Genomic DNA, 14240 nt, shown 5'->3' with positions numbered 1-14240 from the left:
GGGAGGTGAGCCACAACGCTGGGCTTAACTTTAAGGTGTAGTCTTCATCAAGGGCCTGGTGTTATAACAGGGAAGGGCAGGATCCTGAAGGCAGGAAGTAGGGAGAGAGCAGATGTACCCTGTGCCCTCCTTCAAGGCTTCCCTGGCCCTTTCTCCCTCTTGTTCCTTCCACCAGTCCCTAGACCTTCCTGTTACAAGGCTTAGCACCTCCTGGGGCTTCCAGGGCATCAGGGATGACAGAGAGATTGGGAGGTGGGAGGCAGGAGATGCTGCTGCATCAGGACCTGGGATGGATCTGTGGCACTCAGGAAACTCCAGCCTCTACTATCAGCATTTCTGCCTCAGAGCACCCCCTACCTTCTCCCCACCTCCCGAAGATGCAGGGTGAAGTCTGGGAAGGAAGTAGAAAGATGGCTTCTAGCATTCCCAAGCAGGCCAGTTCCCCCATCACACTGGGAACTCCAGGTACAAATCCTTTTCTCTACTCCTCAAGGCTACAATGCCATGAATCCAAATGATTAAATAAATATCAGGCCCCTGCACCGAAGAAGCCTGTTCCAGTCCCCAGCCCAGCTAAGTCCCCCCCCCCCTCCCTCTCTGCCTATAGGGAGGATCCCATTCTTTCTGTCCCACTCCCTACCCTGGTCCACAAATTCTCCAGCTGCTCTTGAAACCTTTCTCTGACCCAAGTTGTGCTTCTGGAGTACACAGACCATCCAGGAGTTTACAAACAAAGCAAGTCTGATGTGTGCAGCTAGTGAAGGGAGAAGTATTCTTCCGTCTGGTTCCTACACCCTCTTACTTTCCTCCTTTTTCCAAGAGAAGAAGTGGAAAATCCGGGCCCAACATAAACCAGATGGAGTAGCAAGAGAGAAGAGGGCCCCAGAGCACAGCCCCACTGTCGCGTTTTAAGGGAAAAGAAAGGCATAGCTGAGACTCAAACCCGCCTAAATGCCCAGAGATCCATAAACGGTTAAAAAAAAGACACACGGAGTACCACACGCCAAAACACACGTTAAAAAAAAAGAAAGAAAGAAAGAAAGAAAGAAAGAAAGAAAGAAAGAAAGAAAGAAAAGAAAACCAAACATTTTCAAATAACGATGCACACAAAATGCTCGCCTAATATTCAGAGATTCCAGGCCCTGGGATCCACAACCAGATTCTCCGGCCTCGCTGCGAGTTTCTGAGAGCACAGCCCCAGCCCTGGCCCGGCCCCTTCCCGGCCCCCACCCCGCATCCGGAACAGCTGGAGTCGGGCCGTGCTGTACACTCAAGCCCTGTGCCCGGCTGGGCGGGGCGGGCAGCGGGGCCCCGGCCCTGGCCGGGGCAGAGAGCAGCGGGGAAGCCCGGAACCCGCCCGGGTAACCCCGACACCCGGCCGAGTTTCCGTCAGACGTCCGTCATCAGACATGTGGTGGCCCTAGCTTGCCCCGAGAGCCACGGCGGGAGGAAAGAGTGTGCAAGATTGCAGAAGGAGGTAGGGCGCCCGCCTCAGGCTCAGATCAGGGGAGAGGCGTGCAGAACAGCCAACTCCTCCCTCCGCCTCTTCGGGTGGGGAAGGCTGAGCCCTCCAATTGTTCCCCTCCCCCAGCCCTTAGGATCCCCACCTCTGTCCCGTGTCGCCCACCCAAGGCTGTGCAGCCCGCTCTGACCTCCTAGGGGCCAGCCCCCGGAGCCTTCAGCTTCTCCTTTTCTCGGGCTCACGGCCCAGGGCTGGGGTTGGGGGGTGGGGGGGAGAGACAAGAGTGTGTAAGAATAGGGACGCTGGCTTCTTGATCTGGGATCATCAAAGTCCACACTGGGTAGCAGCAGGACCCGCCTGGGCTCCAGTTCTTACCTGGCCCGCGCGGCGACCGCGTCACTCCGCGGCTGGGGATCCTGGTACCCTTCTCAAGCTTCCCAACTGCGGCTTGCAGAGCCTGAGATCTCCGGGCTGGTGCTGCCATCTCGGCCAGGCCGGCGGGAGACGGGTGTGCCCAGAGCACTGCTCTCAGTTTGGGGTGGGGGGTGGGGGGCGGTGGCTTTTTAGTCACCCCAGGTTCGGGAGCAATAAAGGCACCTCTAATGTAATTTACAAACATCTCGGGCCGAGCACGGCGTAGAGCCGGGACTGACAGGCGCATTAGGCAGGCTAATTCCAGCCGGCTCCTCCTACCCCGGCCCGCTAATTAATGAGCTTCCCAACTTAGAGCCGCCTGCATTGGACAGACAGAGAGTGAAAGAGAGGGCGAGGGAGAGGTAGAGAAGGAGAGGGACGGGGGGAGCAGAGTGGAGTGAAGAGAGGGAGGGAGGGAGGGAGAGAGAGAGAGAGGACAGGGAGGAGAGAGAACAGAGAGAAAGAAGGGAGAGGAGAAAGAAGGGAGAGCGAAGAAAGAGAAGTTCAGCTGCAGATAATTGATTACTCCTCGATCAAGGCTAACTTGTTAGCAATAGTCAATTGCCCCGTCTCTCCGCCTCCCCTCGCAGTCCGGGATCGGCGCCCTCGCCTCGGTTCTTCCAACTGCCGCCGCCAGGACCCCGGGCCAGGAGCCGCCGCGGCGGAGCCACCTGACACCTTTAAATAGCACCGGGGCTGGCGAAACTGGAGCCCGGCGCGGCGCTTCCCGGCTCCGGCCCGGGCTTGCTGGAAACCCCGGCGGTGGCGGCGGCGGCGGCGGTGGCAGTGGCGGCGCCCGCGTCAGCGCTTTCCTCCCGGGGCCCCGCGCCACTCCGCTCGCCCGGGTCGCCGCGCTAATCGGCCGCTTGCCCATCCGCGCCCTGCCCGGCGCGGCCTCCTGCCCGCCTCTCGCCTTCCTCTCGCACCGTCCAGCGTCCGAGCTGCCCGCGGGCTGGGTCCCCCCGGCCCGAGCCGCCCCGGCCGGGCCCCCAAACGAGGCCGAGATGACTTCCAAGGAGGACGGCAAGGCGGCGCCAGGGGAGGAGCGGCGACGCAGCCCTCTGGACCACCTGCCGCCGCCCGCCAACTCCAACAAGCCGCTGACGCCGTTCAGCATCGAGGACATCCTCAACAAGCCGTCCGTGCGGAGAAGTTACTCGCTGTGTGGGGCGGCGCACCTGCTGGCGGCCGCGGACAAGCACGCGCCGGGCGGCTTGCCCCTGGCGGGCCGCGCTCTGCTCTCGCAGACCTCGCCTCTCTGCGCCTTGGAGGAGCTCGCCAGCAAGACCTTTAAGGGGCTGGAGGTCAGCGTCCTGCAGGCAGCCGAAGGTAGGCACAAGTCTAGATTCCCCTGCGCCCAGTCGCCCACACGCAGTGTCCTGCCCTTCGTACCCCCTGCCTCTGCCCACGCCGGCTGCCAGGCCCCTCCAGTCCTGGCTTCTGCAGCTGAGACTGGGGACAGGGGCGCAGGAGCCTAGTTCCTAGGGACCTCTGAGGTGATCTGAGAGAGGTGTGAGAACCCAAGCTCTTCCCGGAGTCTGGCCGGCTACCTAGGCTTCCCGTCCGCTTGGACTCTCCTAGACTTACTCCTGGACTGGGAAGAGGGCGAAATTTTTTTTCCCCTGACAACTCCTGGGTAGGGTGGAGTCCGGCCATTGGAAAGGGGTGGAGAATCGGTGTTCACAACACATTTAGGGAGTCTCTGTGTGGTTTCCTTGCACTCTGTGAGACTTTAGCTCTTTCAGACCAACTGTTAGGGAGCAGAAATTAAAACATTTTTTTCCTAGGACTTTCAGGAGACCAGAGACAGGAGGTGTCCCATGGCCCAGTTTGCTCAGGTTTAGAGAGTGGAATCGAATTGGAGAAGAAACAAGAGCGGGACCCCGGGCCTGAGTCGGTTGGAGAGTTATGGGAGAGAGTCTGGGTGGGGTCTTGACTCTCTCGTCGCGAGCATACACTGTCATTTCTTTCCAGGCCGCGATGGGATGACCATCTTTGGGCAGAGGCAGACGCCCAAGAAACGGCGAAAATCACGCACGGCCTTCACCAACCACCAGATCTACGAGTTGGAGAAACGCTTTCTATACCAGAAGTACCTGTCCCCGGCAGATCGCGACCAAATTGCGCAGCAGCTGGGCCTCACCAATGCACAGGTCATCACCTGGTTCCAGAACCGGCGCGCCAAGCTCAAGCGGGACCTAGAGGAGATGAAGGCCGACGTGGAGTCTGCCAAGAAACTGGGCCCCAGCGGGCAGATGGACATCGTGGCGCTGGCCGAACTCGAGCAGAACTCGGAGGCTTCGGGCGGTGGCGGCGGCGGTGGCTGCGGCAGGGCTAAGTCTAGGCCGGGTTCTCCTGCGCTGCCCCCAGGCGCCCCGCAGGCCCCGGGCGGAGGACCCTTGCAGCTCTCGCCCGCCTCTCCACTCACGGACCAGCGGGCCAGCAGCCAGGACTGCTCAGAGGATGAGGAAGATGAAGAGATCGACGTGGACGATTGAGCTGCGCCCTGGACCTCCTGCCGCCCGGGCCCCCAGTGCCCGCATGCCCGCCGCCTCCCGGATCGGACCGCTAAGGGGAGCTGGGACCTCCTCTGCACCTCCCGCCTCCACCCTTGTCCCGGGGCCGGGCTTGGCCCCTGATAGCCGCCTCTTCCTTTTCGAAGCAATAAATCCGGGCCGGCCGGCGGGGCCGGCCGCCACACGAGGCCTCCGCCGCCCCGGAAGCCCTCGCCGTGCAATTCTGTATGGCTTCTGTATAAATATTTAAGCCTATATAGTGGGTTCCTCCCACCACAGCTTGATTATTTTCTTTCTTTTATTATGATTATTATTTTTTTTTAATCTCAGAGATTTCGATGTTTTCAAAGCCCGGGTGCTGCCGGGTCGGCTGACGGTGAGGCGGACTCGAGAGCGGCGAACACTACTAACTCCTGCGGTCTAGAAGCTGTTTTAATTTTTTTCTGCATGTGGCGAATGCACCGGTCCGCTCACCTCTCTCGGCCTATTACAGTTGACTTTTAATTTCCTTCTGCCTTTTTTTCCCTCCGTGAGAAGGGGGGGGGGGAGCCGGGCCCTGACTTGCAAGTTTCAAAATCGATCTTTTCTTTCCCCAGCGAGAGAAGTCTGCTTTCGATGGCGTGTCTGCCTCCCGAGGCCCACTATTTTTTAAAATTCCTCCAAATCTTCCTGCATTTTCTCGGACTGATTGCTGAAGTCTGGCTCTTAGGGAAAAAGCAGGGAAGCACCCAACCAGTCATGGAAAACAGAACCCAAAGCCCTAGGAATTATTTTTTACTCTTTAAAATTTTTTTCTTTTTGCATGTGACAGAGACCTAAAGAAGGATGACCCAAGCGCTAACCCTCACCTCCTCTGTAGCTCTGGGTCCGTCTGTCAACATCTCTCTCCCGTCTCAAGTTGGCCATTCGAGGGTGGCCCAGGGAGGGTGGGTTCCGGGTGCCCTTTCCCAGCTCCTGCCTTGCCCTCTCTTTCTTCGACTGTACCCAAGGCCTCTTCCTCCGATAAATAAAGTCTTTGCCATTTTACTAGAATGGACCGCGATCGCATTTGCGAGAATGGGCCGGATTTACCCGAAGCAGTCGTAGGTTAAGATTGTCCCTGTTGCCCCCTGTAGGTCCCACCCGCCTTGGAGATTTCGGGGAAGTTTCAGGGCAGGCTTAGGAGGAACAGACAGGCAGTGGGAGGAAGCAGTGTCTTTTGCCCAGGCCCAAAAGCACGCAGCAGCTACTAAGTGGACTGTGAAGCCTGCTTCGTCGGGTCCGGGTTAAAAAAAAAAAAAAAACAAACAAACAAAAAAACAAAAAAAAACCCAGGCTTGCGATTGTAACAGAAAACTCGTTTGTACAAGGAAGGCTCCAAGGTATGGCAAGACTTTTCCCGCTGTTTTGCGTTCCACCCCTGACCTCCGCAGTGTACCCATGCGGCCTCCACGACTGCCAAACACGGACACCCTGGCAGGTGCCACTCAGTGGAAGATAAGGGTGGAGCCTGGAGACGCTCAAGTTATGGTCATGTCCTGAGGGCTTCAGCCTGGTTTGGGACTCAGCACCTAGGGCATCCTGAATTACACTCGTGGGCTTTCAGGAAAGCGAACCCCAAGTGTCTGGGGGTTGTAGGACATTTCTAGTAACATTTACAGACGCTGGCCCGGAGCTTGACTAGCGACAGGACTATAGGTGTCCCGGGACTGCTTCCTGGATTTCCTTTGGGCGGCTGGGCTAGGGGCTCAGGCCGCTTTCACTTTCCTGAACTGAGTAGGGGGGTTCTCTCTGGGCTTTTGTTGTCTTTGGGCTGGCGAGTGGCCGCTGTCACCAGAGTTGGGTCCCGCCTCCAGGCCGATGGGCTCCCTTTCTCCGAAAAATTGATGTGAGAAACGCGCATCTGGTCTCGGGCAGGCGATGGGGCCCCGGGGCCTGAGTCAGGAACGTGCGTGTCCAAGGAGGAAGCTAAGTGACAGCCAGAAACAGGAGAAGGGAGCACTGAGAGATGCTAGAAGCTGAGCGAGGGGGTGAGAGACTGAGAGTCAGGGGAGAAAGAGAACCATTGATAGAAACAGGGGCAGGGAGACGGAGGGGAAAAAGGAGAATGGGAAGAGTCGAGGAGAGGAGAGAACAGAGACCAGAGAAGGCAAGAAGCGGCCGGGCAGCCGTGCGGGCCTTACGGCCGGTTCCTCCCGGGCGACATAAATCGCCCTCTCTTAGGATGGATGGGTCTGTAATTCGGAGCGCGGACCATGAAGGCCGGGACGAATGGGCCCGGGCGGCCGCTGACAGGCGACAATAGCCGGGCCCAGCCCCCCGCGGCTCCCGGTGCGGGCACGGCCGCGGCCCTCCGCAGCCCAGAGCGCGCCAGCGCTGGCGACCATATGGTTTTTGAATTTTCTTCACAATTTGTAGACAATTTGATGGATTAGGTCCCCGCGCGCGCCTCCCCGGCACAAAGGCGGCGCAGGGACCGCGGCGCGGCGGTCACCCGGGCATCTGCGCCCGCCGCGCACTCCACCCCCCCCCCGCCCGGCCCCCACCCCGCGCCCGGAGCCCCCGGGCCGCCCGCCCAACACGCCCATGAATCCCAATGAAGCAGCCCTGGCACCTCCGGCCGCTCCGCGCTTCCAGACCCTGGGCTGGGCCCTGCTGGGTCCCCTCGGGCTGGGGGCGGCGGCCCCAGGGCTGAGCCCACCGGAGCTGCGGCGCCCGCGGGGCGCGCAGCTAAGCAGGCGCATCGGGGCTGAGGAGAAACGGGGCCATTTATCCGCCCGTCTAGTTAAAGCGGGTTATTTGTTTGCTTCTCTGGCCTCCTCCCCTCCCCTCCCCTCCCCCTCCCTTTCTCCCCCTCCCTTTTCTCTTCTGCCTTTTATTCTTTTGTCTCTAAATGGATTTAATGAGCCTGAAAAACATGACAATTGAATATAACCAAGAAATAAAAAATAACGAGGGAGGAAGGAAGGAGGAAAAGAAAGAGAGGAAGACGGAAGGAGAAGGATTAATAAAGTAAAAGGGGGGAATCGATTCAGCAAATATTTATTGTGTGCAGGTGTCTAGGGAAATTGAAACGCAAGCAGAGCTGGTCGCTGCCCTCAAGAAGCTCCTAATCTAATCTGCAGGCCCGGAAGCAACGATGAACGTTAGGAAATCCTCGGTGACCATGAGGGAGGGCTGCTTGCAAAAGGCCAAGACCCAACTTCGGGCTCATGGGTGGAAATGGCTTCTTGGAGGAGGAGGCCTAAGACTCAGGCCTTGAGAGACAAAAGTGATCCGTTGTGTCTGTGGGCTGGCAGGGAAGTCCAGTTGAAGGAAAGAGTGACCATGTGGAGGGGAGGGACACCTGAGGCTGAGCCCCAGCCGGTGAGCCCTAGACGTGCGGGAACTCTGATCAACGTAAGGAAGCCACTCTGCGGTCACCTCGGCTCCGCTGAATTCTGAGCTTCTGCCCCGCTTGTCGCTGTGCTTCGGAAGCGCGCCAGGGTGAGGTTATCCAGGCCTGACTTCAGCCATGCCGAGCACCGCAGGTTGGGGCTCACCCTCCAGGCTAGGTTAAGCATCAGACAGTGGGGAAAACGTTAAGTGTGGGTAAAGGCTTTAATCCAGGGAGGCCGGGACTCTAGCCTGCCATCTTCTTAGTTATCTGATGAAGTCTGAAGCCAGCAAGTAGCCCAGGGGTGCTCAAATGGCCTTGGCCCAGGTCTTGCCTCTGAGACCTATGACGTAAGAGAGCCTTGAACTCCAGGTTTCACCGAAGAGCCTCTCACGGGGTACCTGCCTAAGGGTGAGGCTGTGTGCAGTTATCACACTGAGGAGTGTCCCGGCTCTGCACGAGCTGTGTGGGCTTTGCATATCTGTTTCTTCGTGTCTGAATGTGACATGGACCCTGTGTAGAGCTGTGGGCCCCACGCCCACTCTGGGTGAAGTTCTTTATGGCTCGGCCCTTCACCCAGAGTTCCTTGATCGCTTGGGACCAATACAGATTTATTTCTTTGGGAATCCCAGCCCTGTGCAGACCACTTTCGGTTCCTGGCTGACCAAGGGAGGACAATTAGAGGCTTTGTCTCTCTCCCTTTTTGGTTGAGTTCTGGACCTTGGTGAGGCTTGTTGAGTCCTGGGACGTAACTGATTTCACAGACTGGAGCCCCTTCCGTGCGCGGACAGGTCGAGCTACCCGGCTGGAGCTTGCCTCCTCTGCGCCTTGCGGTTCCGCCTTCCCCTGCGCGGTGGCCTGACGGTCGGCGCCGGGTGAGGCCGGGAGGCGCAGTTCCTTATTTTACGAGGTGTCGGGCCAGTGTCAGACGCAGCTCCGATAAGTAATACTCCAGTCTGAGGGACCAGAACGTGGTAATTAATCCCAAAGACTTAAGTGTATTTTAGTTCAGGAGAAAAAAAATCACTAATTCAATCGTCCGGAAAATTGAAGTTTGATGCATGAGTCCCCCCTGAAAGGGACGGGCTGGGGCCGCACGTCTCCCCTCCGCCCCTGCCGCTTGCCGCGGGGACCCCCCTCCTCCCCACCCCTTTGAGCCAACGGGTCCAGAAAAGTCCACTCATCCGGCCATGCTGGCTCTCAGACACCAGAACCCAGGGACACCCGGGCTTTTCTTCCCACCCCCAGCAAACAACCCCTCTTTCCTGGGACCCTGGAGACATTTTGTGCTGGAAGTAAATTTGCTCCCCAAACATATACATTTAGAAGGGGACACAAGGGGACCTCAAAGATGTGAAGGGAATAGCCAGATTAGAGGCCAGTATAGGTGAGGTCAAGGAGTGTAAGGCCACCAGGGAAGGGGACAGGGAACCTGAGTGGGTAGAGTGGGTAGGGCCAGCTGCTCACATACAATAGTGAGCAGGGTAGGTGTGAGCTGGTGGGGAAAGCTGGCTGAGCTGAGCGGTGTGCCTGAGATGCAGGTAAGCAGCCGTGTGGGAAATAGGTATATCTCTAGAATATTCCTATGCAGAGCTAGCCTAAGTGCCTGGCCCCCAGGATATAGCCATAGACTGGGTCTTCCAAAGGAAAGGAAAACTGAGGCCCCTGGGTTTTGTGTGGATTTTGTGTGGGTTATGTGGGGGGGTGAGAGGATCTTCCCACCACCAGTTTCTCCTGGGGTCCCATCTTTGCTCTCCCAGGCTCTTACCCATTCTTTCTCTTTGATACAACTGCCTGTCCTGAAAGATACTTGGTGCTGGTGTGTGTGTGTGGGGGGGGGTTTGAGCTGCACAGAGACCAACAAGGGTGCATTTCTGAGTGTGCCTGCGTGTGGCTAGAGACTGAACATGTGCATCTGATTGATGGAAATGGAGCCTGTGCAACCGGGGGTGTTTGGGGGTGCGCGGCCATGGCCCGAGTAACCAATCACTGTAGACACGTGTGTGCAACTGTCTCAGTGTGCCTCAGTCTGTGCGCGGAGGGGAGGAAAAGAGTTGGGGGTGACCTGCGGGTGAGCATCGGCTGGGGTGTTGCACGGGGTGTGAGCAGAGAACCAGGAGAAAGAGCATTGGAGAAACTGAAGTAGGCACAACTCAGACTCCAGCACTCTAAACCTTTAGGCCAACACAGACTCAGGTAGATGTGCATTCACAAGATGGGGGGGGGGGGGAAGGCCGAGGGTACCTAGCCTGAAGAGAAGGTAGCTCACCCCCCCCCCCAGGGGAGCAGCTGGTGGTCTAGAGAACCTTCCCAGGGGTTTGAGTCTACTCCTCTACTCCACTCCGAGGGCAGCTGAGGCCACAGAAGAACACCACACTGTGGGCTCTGCTTCTTTGAGAGAAGGTTGTGGAGGTAGTCTCTGCCACCCCTGAATGGCTTCCTTATTTACCCCCTCCCATTCAACTTGATTACTAGGCTGAACTGAAACCCCTGAGGTATAGCTTCAATGGGCCCAGGTTCCCTACCACTCACTGGAAGGGGCTCAGCTCTGCCCACACCAGGAAGAGTATAAATGACCACTGTATACATTTCTATGCAGAGGGGCCAAAGATGTCAGTGGGATGGGACAGGGTGTAAACAAACCAGTTGCTCTCATCTTGGGATCTGGGTATGGCTGTGACTATGTTTTGTAGACATATCTGCTTATGCAGGCTGCCCTAATGGAGAGTTAGGTGTTTCTAGTTGTGGGTACTTCTGGAGAAGAAAATTGGTTACTTGTTTGTTGTTCTGGGACCCAGACAGAAGCACTTTGATGAAAATTCTGCCAATATTCTGGTGTGCTGAGAGGGAGCTCAGCAGCAGAGCTGTGTTAGCAGAGCACGGTGAGCGAGCAGGAAGAGAGCTTTCTCTGGGGGAGCTCTCGATTTTTGGCCCCAGGGGAGACCCATTGTCACCATGTGTATAAAGGGGTTCATGACAGGTTGTAACTACCTCTAGGAGTAGATATGACATCTGAGTATAAGGGACAGAGGTATCCCTGACTCAGTGACTGCTTCCTGACTCCCTCCAGCAGTCTCAGGACTCTGGAATCCAGGATGCTGTGGGTTGGGGCGCTGTGCAGTGGGGAGATGTCATGGCTGAGAGTCCCTTCTGCCAAGCAATAGGGGCTTTTTTCCCCTCCTCCATGCCCCTTCCATGTACAGAGGGTCAGCTTAGGAGCTAGGTGGGAAGAAGCAGCCTCTTACATCTGCTGAGAGAGCGTTCAAGGTTAAATGTCCATGGGGGAGCCAATGTACCCAGCTGCCTGAGGTCTCACACGTATGTATATGTAGAGTGGATGAAGCATCCCCCCAGCCAATCCAGAAACACCCCCCTCTCAGGCACACAGCACCACAAACACGGTCCAGAAACAATGAACACACACACAAGGCAGGCACCCAGTGATACAGACACAGGGTTCCTGGACACATAGTGTCACTGAATATGACACAGCACATCCGTCTAAATTCAGACAGCCACTAGCATATGCAATAATTAAGCGCACAGGAGGCACGGTGTCTATGCCTGCAATTCCAGCACTCACTTGGGAGGCAGAGGCTGAAGAATGGTCACAAGTTTGAAGCCAGTTTGTGGCTCAATAGTGAGTTTCAGGCCAGCTAGAGCTACATGGCAAAATCTTGTCTCCAAAAAGCAAAGCAAAACAAAACAACAACAGAAAAAAAAAAGGGGGGGGGAAGACAGGGAAAATTAAACAGGTAAACCTTAGATGTTGAACAGATTCACAACATCACTACTATCCGCCCTTCTACACACACCAGCAAGGGGAGAGGCTTAGGCCATGGTTTCTGGATGCAGACAGGCAGGTTCCCTCACGTTCTGGCAGCCAGAGTGGAGAGGGAACTGGCTGTCTGAGTGACTTTGGTGGAAACGCCACCAGTTTGTGCTAAAGGGAGCCCAACCACTGCGAGGGCTGCAGTCACAGAACAGGGTGGTGGGGCAGGGAGGCTTCTGCCTGGGGGAGCTCCCAGTTCTTGGCTCAGGAAAACGCCAAGTCCCAAACCACCCTGGAAATGCAATCAAAGCCGCCCTGCCGCCCACCCGCCCTGCACAATGGCTGTGGCTTGAGTCGTTATCATTTTTGTTAACTTTTTATCGACTGTTTGCTAGATGGCGTGTCAGTAAAGTGTATGATTTGAGATGAAAAATTAGGCAGATTAACCTGAGGGGAGAGCCTGATTGATTACTAAATAGGATCAATTTGAAAGTTTTAGTCCTGGCGTTTCTGCAGAGCCTCTTAATACTTCAAACTTCAATTTTACGGGCGATTGAACTAAGCATGTTTCTGACAAAATTGATATATGTATTAATTTGCTTTAACTGGTGATTAATTACTCTCCACTGAAAGAATTATATGGAGCTGTTTGCCTGCGATTTGCATATTAATCAAATTCTAGTTGATAATTCTGCCAGTGGGGGGGGGGGTCAGGGCTGGGCACGGGGCACAGGGTGTGAAGGGGCGCTTGTGTGAGTGCCGGTGTGTGTGCCGGTGTATGTGGGGGGCTCCCCACCCCCTCCTTTGCTCGCTCCCTGCTTAGCTGCCAGTTTAGTGCATTAAAACCAAAGATGCAGAACGAGTTTGCCCGGCTATTTGGCGGGAGCAGAAATTGCCTGTCCGGTTTTATGATCTGCTCAGCCTGAGCAGCCGGTCCTTAATGTCCCCTGTCAAAGTGTCCTCGATTTAAAGGGAAAACAGCCCCCGCTCTAGTGCCACACCAGCCTGACAAGGGACAAGGCAGGGAGGAACACCCCCTTAAGCCCCCCCCAAAGGACCATGATTTCCAGGTGGTACCCTAGCCCTAGGGACCCTGGGAAAATAAGCAACGTCCTTGGAGCAGTAGACCTCATGGACCGGTTCAGTCACAGAAGCCCCCCACATCACTCACAGATCCAAGGCACATTCAGGCACAGCAGAGTCTCAGAAACACTGCCAGACACTGTCACTCGAACTCATGGGCAGGAAGCCGCTGTCTTAGACATTCGCAGACACAACTACCCAGTCACATGCTTATTCGTTTAGACACCCGCTCTCAGGCCTGCGTGTAGATACACTCAGCTACCCACATGCACACCCCAGCGCACAGAACCACACACAGGATGAGAACACCCATAGACATCCAAGTCACGTCCACATAGCCTCGAAGGCACACGTGGTCACACACATTCAGACACACGCACATTTTCAGATCCACACACAGAGACTGCATCCATACACGAACTGAGACATAGAGCGCCCCCCCTCCCCATCTTGTGCCAGAGTCTCACCAGACATATCTAGGACAATCCCACACACACTTCTGGGCACACATAATCCCTACGCCCCCTCCTGCTCCCTTCCCTGGGCCTGACTCTTTAAGCTAAAGGGGGCGGTGCCATCAAATCAACTTTCTCCATCTCCAGATTCAAAGGGTAGGAGTGTAATTAAAACCAGATAATTAATGAGACAATATTCCTCCAGCTACATCTTTAATGAACAAACCCCTCCAGGGCAGCCTCTTCTTCTAGGCTCATTAAAGAGAAGAAAGTTGGGCGGTTTGCGGACTTCCCAGCGCGTTAATAACGAAGCGAACCCGGGGTGGGTGGGTGGGTGCCTCGACCAGGGTGCGGGAACCACAGTCACTTTCCTTGTCCTTAGCCCTCCTAATATCACTTTGGCCCCTTATAGGACCCAGCCCTCATCCCCTTCCTACTCACCCCGCCCCCCGCCCCCAGCGGGCTCCAATTTCTCCTGTTGCCCCCACCCCCACCCCCAGGGGTTTCCATAACTTCTCTTCACTGAGCCAGGCCTGGCCTGAGCTTACTGTGGTACATCTTTAGAAGGTACTCTAGGACGTGGAGTACTTTAGAAAGTACTCTAGGACGTGGCTGGCCCTCGCGCAACAGAGTGTGTCTCCCCAATTTCTTCCCACCTCCAGAGCGCCTGCGCTAGGCTCAGTGTTCCAGGTGGTCTGGCTGGATAAGGCTGGGTCTGTAAAGAGGAAGCAGAGGCCCAGACTTGAAGTCCTAGCTAAGTGGCCTAGGATCAGCAATGGGAACTAGTGGACTGGACATAAATTGGGCGGGGCGCGGAGCCGTGAGGGTCAAGTGGTTTTCCACGCACATCGTGCGCGCCCAGAAGAACACGCACTAGCAACAGCATACATGTAAATCGGCGCTCACGCTTGCGTGCACATAGAGAAGCCCAATCGTTCATGCATACACATGCATTGCCACAATGCCTGCCTGCGGTCCAGGCAGGCACCGGGACAACCTAGCTTGGGACTTCCCCTGTTGGTCTGGGGTCGCTTTAACGTCCCTGATTTCCAGAGTGGGAGCCTTTTACTCCTTGGCACTGCCTACCCCGGCCCTGGAGGGACCCAAATGGCTCAGAGAGACTGAAAGTCTGTACAGTGCAAGGCGAGCGGGGCTGAGTCAACCCGGGCGGCGGCTGTAGCTC

General features: G+C 56.4%; 1 protein-coding gene across 1 annotated transcript; it reads left to right on the top strand.

The window, feature by feature from the left end:
• Nucleotides 1–1266: 1266 nt before the first annotated feature.
• Lbx1 (ladybird homeobox 1) lies at nt 1267–5424 on the top strand. Its single transcript, NM_010691.6, has 3 exons — nt 1267–1477; nt 2467–3205; nt 3851–5424. Exons 2-3 carry the CDS (start codon nt 2881–2883, stop codon nt 4372–4374), a joined length of 849 nt encoding a protein of 282 aa, NP_034821.2. The 5' UTR covers nt 1267–1477; nt 2467–2880; the 3' UTR covers nt 4375–5424.
• Nucleotides 5425–14240: the final 8816 nt, after the last annotated feature.

This window comes from Mus musculus, chromosome 19 (genome assembly GCF_000001635.26).
Source record: "Mus musculus strain C57BL/6J chromosome 19, GRCm38.p6 C57BL/6J".
NCBI lineage: Eukaryota > Metazoa > Chordata > Mammalia > Rodentia > Muridae > Mus > Mus musculus.
Note: the sequence above shows the minus strand (reverse complement) of the source record. Positions and strands in the feature narration are given on the sequence as shown.